The sequence below is a fragment of the Gobio gobio genome, assembly GCF_949357685.1.
Source record: "Gobio gobio genome assembly, chromosome: 8".
Lineage (NCBI taxonomy): Eukaryota > Metazoa > Chordata > Actinopteri > Cypriniformes > Gobionidae > Gobio > Gobio gobio.
In genome coordinates, this window is record NC_137114.1 from 13830233 (window position 1) to 13836702 (window position 6470).

Genomic DNA, 6470 nt, shown 5'->3' on the forward strand with positions numbered 1-6470 from the left:
GTGATGCCTTGAGGCCAACATGGGTCCCTTATGCCTCAACCAAGGTTGGTGAAGAAGTCTTGATGTTCTCCCTGAAGCTCATGCTGGGTAAGTGCACTTTCTTTGGACCTTCGACCTTGCAAATGTGGCTCTTCCTAGGGTGTTCCTTCTCTTTTGTAGACGATTGGTCCTACCAGAGGCCTTCATACTCCTATTTCCTGGGTGGCGTTATTAACATCGAGGCATCTGTGAAGCAGTACAATCATGTGCCTCTGCGTGTGTTTGTGGACAGCTGTGTGGCCACTCAGGTGCCTGACGTGAACTCCCTTCCGAGATATTCCTTCATTGAGAATCATGGGTAAGGTCATGGCTCTTGATGCTATAGGACTGTTTTGTTTGCTCTTTTTAAACATTCATGAGTTGCTCTTTGTGTTGACTTTGTCGTCAGGTGCTTTGTGGATGCCAAGGCTACAGCTTCCAGCTCCCGCTTCATGCCTCGGTCCCAGGTTGACAAGATCCAGTTCCAGCTGGAGGCATTCATGTTCCAGGAGAGCACCAGTCCTTCTGTATGTACCACAAGAGTTAATTCGACTTCTCTTCCCATCTGCTTTGGTTTTCTGACTTGTCTGTCATCCCTTGTAGATCTACATAACATGTGTTCTGAAGGCAACTATTGCTTCTGCACCCAGTGACGCTCAGCGCAAATCCTGTTCCTTTGCCAATGGGTACGTTGCACTTATTCTTTTTTTAAAAAGCTGACTTTGCTCATGTTGAAAGTGCTTTGTCTTGTTGCAGGTGGTTTGCTGCTGATGGAAATGACCAAGTTTGTGGTTGCTGTGACTCAACATGTGGTCCTGATGGTGGAATTGCTGCTTCTCCCTATGGAGGTCGGTAGCTCTTGCTTTAAGGTTGCTTTTGATGTTTTAAGTGCTCCTAACTTTGCTCTTTTTCTTCTCTCTAGGTGTTCAGTGGGAAGGCAAGGCCACACTTGGTCCTGTAATTGTTCAAGGGCAAAAGAAAGTTTCTCAATAAAACTGACATCAATCCTTGCTTGTATCTGACTTGTCACTTTGCTTTTGACCTGGAAAGAGTGCCTTATTCTGCAAATGTGGTGGAACTGACTGTACCTTTGCAAGTCCCATTTAGTCTGAAACCCTATGGCTGCATGCTATGTGACTTGCAGAGGTACAGAAGTTATTATTTTTCTCCGTCTGGAATTTAAACGCGGGGCTAGTTGTAACAGGTTAACTTTCCACACATGCCGGGATGATGAAACCTAATGTATTTACTAGTTGCCATATCAACATTATTTAGAGAAACTGCACCAATTAATAATTCTTTGGACGCTCTCACTGAACATTTAACATAACAGACGTACATTTCTTAAGTTTATTGAAAATAAGACCAAGTTGAGAGTTCTTTTAATGCTGCTCTAACCAGCAGAAGACACTAGACGGGTTTAAATCCCAGTTGCACAGGTGGGGCATGTTGTAACTGTTACAATGTGCCCCTATTAGAACTATGCTATTCTATTGAGGAAAGAATGACAGTCAATGTTCAGAAGAAATTAGTATATTTTTAATGATGCCATTATTTTATTTGAAAGTTAATTTGTATTTTGTCTTGTTGTTTTATTTGATTGTATCTGATAACATCAAGCTGTCATGTTAATGTGCCCCACCTATGGGGCAGGTTGTCATATTTCACTTTCTTTCGGGGTAAATCGAAAGCATACACCGTATTAATGATTAGCAATCAAGGTTTACTGAGTTTTACACGATTCTTTTGTAGTGTGGTTTTTGGTGAAGTTTATTCAAATAAATATGGTCACCTGTGTAGCTACATTCTTCTCTCACTGCTGTTTCCTGATGGTTTATAGAACAATTACTCCGAGTCGCCCTCTGTCGTTTCACAGAATAGTACAACGGCGAGTGCGTCAAGTATAAACGCCTCGTCCGTTTGGGGATTGACAAAGTGTGTGCGTGTTGGTTGAAAACCTTTGCTAGGGGAAAGAATTGTGTTTTGGTAGTTTTAGTGCATTTTGAATGTGAAATGATCTGCTGTGCCGAGCTGAAAGTTTGTTAGGAGAACTGTGTGAAGAGTTTTGAAAAAGTGACCTAAGTATTGAGAAATGGGTCCTAGCAATTGTATATAAAAAAAAAACACTGTAAATGGCAAGAGGCATCCTGCACAGGCAAAGCAACAAATTCATATTATTCAACATATCCTAGCTTTTTACAGAAAATATTCAGATGTAACCCCCTTTGTAATAATTAACATTTTCATAAGTAACTGATTACAGTTACATTTATTTTGTAATTAAAGTATATATGAGTAGACTGGTCCCCTCTGTCTAAGGAGTCGAGGGTCTGTCCACATAAACCTCTCTTGTCCACTTGTGGAACACTTCAAACTGGCGACAGGGATTGCCCCGAGGGGAAGTGCTTAGGGAGGTTTGTGAGTGTGTTGCTAAATTTGGAACTACAGACTACTCTTACTATTTCTGCCATATAAAGATATTGTAAAAGTAGTAATGCTAGTCTACAAGCAAAGCGGAATGCACCAAACATCTACCCAAAGTACTTTGGGCAAGCTCCAGTAGCAAACCTGAGCATGAACCTTTTTATTTGTCTTCAATATGACAAATCTGACTAATTGGAGTCAATATAGGCCTACATCACATGCGTATCATTTTGATGAGAATTTTCTGGTAGCATAAGCTCCCATTTGGGCAAGTCTGGAGAATCATGACTGTTCATGAAGAGGGAGGGATTATCGTTAATTAGCCAAAATCTGTAGAATACAAAAAGACCAAAGGGCATCATCTCAACAGTGTGACTAGCTGTTGAACAATGGCAGGAAGCTGGTGTGCTGTTCAATCGCTGGCACTTTGTGTGTGGTTTTGTGCTTTTTGTCATGCTGTTCCACAGTGGAGTAATTTGCCCCAGTTTCCTCAGCAGGTTCAACAACAAGCTAGTCAACAGTTTCCTCAGAAGGTTCAACAACAAGCTAGTCAACAGTTTCCTCAGAAGGTTCAACAGTTTCCTCTGAAGGTTCAACAACAAGCTAGTCAACAGTTTCCTCTGAAGGTTCAACAGCTAGCTAGTCAACAGTTTCCTCTGAAGGTTCAACAACAAGCTAGTCAACAGTTTCCTCTGAAGGTTCAACAGCTAGCTAGTCAACAGTTTCCTCAGAAGGTTCAACAACAAGCTAGTCAACAGTTTCCTCAGAAGGTTCAACAACAAGCTAGTCAACAGTTTCCTCAGAAGGTTCAACAACAAGCTAGTCAACAGTTTCCTCAGAAGGTTCAACAACAAGCTAGTCAACAGTTTCCTCAGCAGGTTCAACAACAAGCTAGTCAACAGTTTCCTCAGCAGGTTCAACAACAAGCTAGTCAACAGTTTCCTCAGCAGGTTCAACAACAAGCTAGTCAACAGTTTCCTCAGCAGGTTCAACAACAAGCTAGTCAACAGTTTCATCAGCAGGTTCAGTCTAAGCAGCCAGTGGCGCAGGCAGAGCCCCTTGACAAATGTGCTGTAGCTGATTATGAGCAGATCCAATGTGGCCCACCTGGTATCAGTGGTGCTGAGTGTGAAGCTATCAACTGCTGCTTTAACGGACAGCAGTGTTTCTATGGGAAGGCAGGTAAGAGTGAGTCAATGCAAAGGTGTTCATGTTAAACCACTCCTCAGTAATAACCTGCTCTTGTACCTTGTTCCAGTGACTGTCCAGTGTATAAGAGATGGTCAGTTTGTGGTAGTGGTGGCAAGAGATGTTACACTACCTCGCTTGAGCCTGGATTCAGTCCGTCTCCTGGGTGGAAACGACCCACCTTGCAGTCCTGTGGGATCCACACCTTCCTTTGCTATATACCAGTTCCCTGTCACTGCATGTGGCACAAGCATGATGGTGAGTAGCTGCTTGTGGTTCTGTTCTGCATGGCTTGGAATGGCCTGGATGCCAACAGTTACTATTTGCAGGAGGACGGTGGATATGTGGTGTATGAAAACCGAATGACCTCCTCGTATGAAGTGGGTGTCGGACCACTTGGTTCCATCACAAGGGACAGCCATTTTGAGTAGGCATTTTATTTTATTTAGAAAAAATATGAATCCTTGACAAAGGCTACAAGCTCACTATTTGTTGTCTAGGCTTCTCTTCCAGTGTAGGTACTCTGCTACTTCTGTGGAAGCTCTGGTTGTGGAGGTCAACACTGTTCCTGCACCTCCACCAGTAGCGGCTTCTGGACCCCTCAGGGTGGAGCTTAGACTGGCAAATGGTCAATGTGTCACCAAAGGCTGTGCAGAAGGTAAGTGTCTGTCCAAGTATGCATAAGTATTTTCTAAAACTCCAGGTTGCAGCAGTTTCTGGTTAAACGCTGGTTTTCTTCCTCAGGGGATGAGGCATACACGTCCTACTACGGTGATGCTGATTATCCCGTCACAAAAGTCCTGCGGGAGCCTGTGTATGTTGAGGTGCGCATTTTGGAGAGGACCGACCCCAACATTGTCCTAATGCTGGGACGTTGCTGGGCGACATCAACCCCCAGTCCACTCAGTCTACCCCAGTGGGACCTTCTGGTCGATGGGTGAGTAAGGCCAGTCTTTATCCATCTAGTGTGCTGTAAGGCACTTCTGACTGCCTCTTTACCTTTCAGATGCCCTTACCAGGATGACCGTTACCTGACCTCATTGGTTCCGGTGGCTGGATCTTCTGGTCTTCAGTTCCCAACCCACTACAAGCGCTTTGTTGTGAAGATGTTCACATTTGTGGATCCAGCATCACTGGCTCCTCTACAGGAAACCGTATGCTCTGCAGCCTTACCTGAATCCTTAATATTAGGTGTTGTTTTTCTTTCCGTGGCTTATCCCTTTCCCCCCTCTGTTAGATCTTCATCCACTGTAGTACAGCAGTGTGCCATCCCTCTTCTGGCTCCTGTGAGCAAAGCTGCACTAGGAAAAGTGAGTGCTTGTTGTAAACTGACTTCAGGAACCATGAGAATTTGGTTTTTAAATGCCTCACGATTCTACCACTTCTTTTCCAGGAAGAGATGCTAACGTCAAGACCATCTCTAGTGGGCAAACTGTGGTGTCTAGTGGAGAAGTTAACCTGGTCATGTGACTTTAGTAGTTTTATTAAACTTCTTAACTCAACTGTCTCTTTGGTATTGATCTTTCATGACTGTTCTCAGTTTGATTTATTGGGCTACACTACTAAACCAGAGTTCCCTTTTTTTGCTTCAAGGTTATGCTTGACTTGAACTAAACAAGCCAAGTTTCTGCCCAAACCTGACCTATTTGCCAAGTTCCAGTTGCTAACCTGGGTCCCTGTTCTTAATGGAATCTGTTTTGGTCTCTACTTGTGGCTTTATGGCTGGACTAACATAACTGCTTGTACTGATATTCAAGCATGCCAAGTCCCTCTGTTTTTTGCTAATGCTATTTGAAAGCCCCCCGAAGTCATGCAAGTACAGCATTGCATCTGCAATGAAATCAGTATCAACCTGCATTGTCCTTTTTAATCCCAAATTGTGACCAGCCTTTTTTCTTTAGGCTAGCCCCAATGTTTATTGAAAAGTAGACTGGTGCTTTAATAAAAGCTGGTTTAGTCCCTTAACTGGTGTATCACACCTGAGTTGCTGTCTGAGGGCCTGTTTACACCTGGTACTAAAGCGTTTATCAGTCCAATCACAAGTGGACTATGCTAAATACAGGTGTAAATGCGGTCTAAAATGTTTTAAACTTTTTTTGACTTTTAACCTTCACTCATGAAAGGGGTCTTTATAAACCGTTTCCAGAGTGTGACATTAACTGGTCTAAACCATGTCGCTTCTGTAGATTTGGACAAAATAAGCTACTTTGTTTAACTGTCTGTGCTTGTTGTTGCTGCACCATTAAAAACAGAACGTGGAAGGCAATTTGACTAGTATCCATGCTGTCAAGGAAATGCATCCCATTTGAATTATATTTAACTGGTTTGAAGAGCTAACTGTTGGTGTATTAGGTTTGTGAAATACACATTTCAAAATGGGGTCTACTATTATATTTGTCCATTTTAGTGTCCCATCATTAACTTAAGTCTTAGTCCTGTTAACTCTTCTTGCTCTTTGTATCACACATTTTTCCTAGAGACATTTTGGTGGAAAATTTGACAAAACGTAGGTCTGTGGCCAGTTGCATAAACTGCTGATGTTCAAGAATAAGAAGCTGAGGGCAAGTGGACAAAAATGAATGACTGTGTTTCAATTCACTTTTTCATGCCCTTCCCTCACTATCTTCCCTCTGTGTCGTTGATTTTGTAGCAGGAGATTTTTTGTAGGTATTGGGCTGTGTACCGAATTTCATACCTGTACGTGAAACGTAGCGGGAGGGGCACTTCGTTGAAATGTTGTAGGTGGCGCTATCGAGCCATTTTGCCATGCCTAATTCTGAAACTCATATGTAGATGTCTTCAGGCCAGGACTCTTATCAAACATCTGAAGTTTGGGGCAG

General features: G+C 42.9%; 1 protein-coding gene across 1 annotated transcript in view; it reads right to left on the reverse strand.

Annotated features, from left to right (window-relative positions):
• Positions 1–21, reverse strand: part of LOC307130285 (uncharacterized protein) — a gene marked incomplete at both ends in the record, with an annotated part of 28816 nt that extends 28795 nt beyond the window's left edge. The window contains one exon of the mRNA XM_079823254.1: positions 16–21. Within this exon, the coding sequence (XP_079679380.1) occupies positions 16–21 (6 nt within the window). The remainder of the gene's footprint in view (positions 1–15) is intronic.
• Positions 22–6470: the final 6449 nt, after the last annotated feature.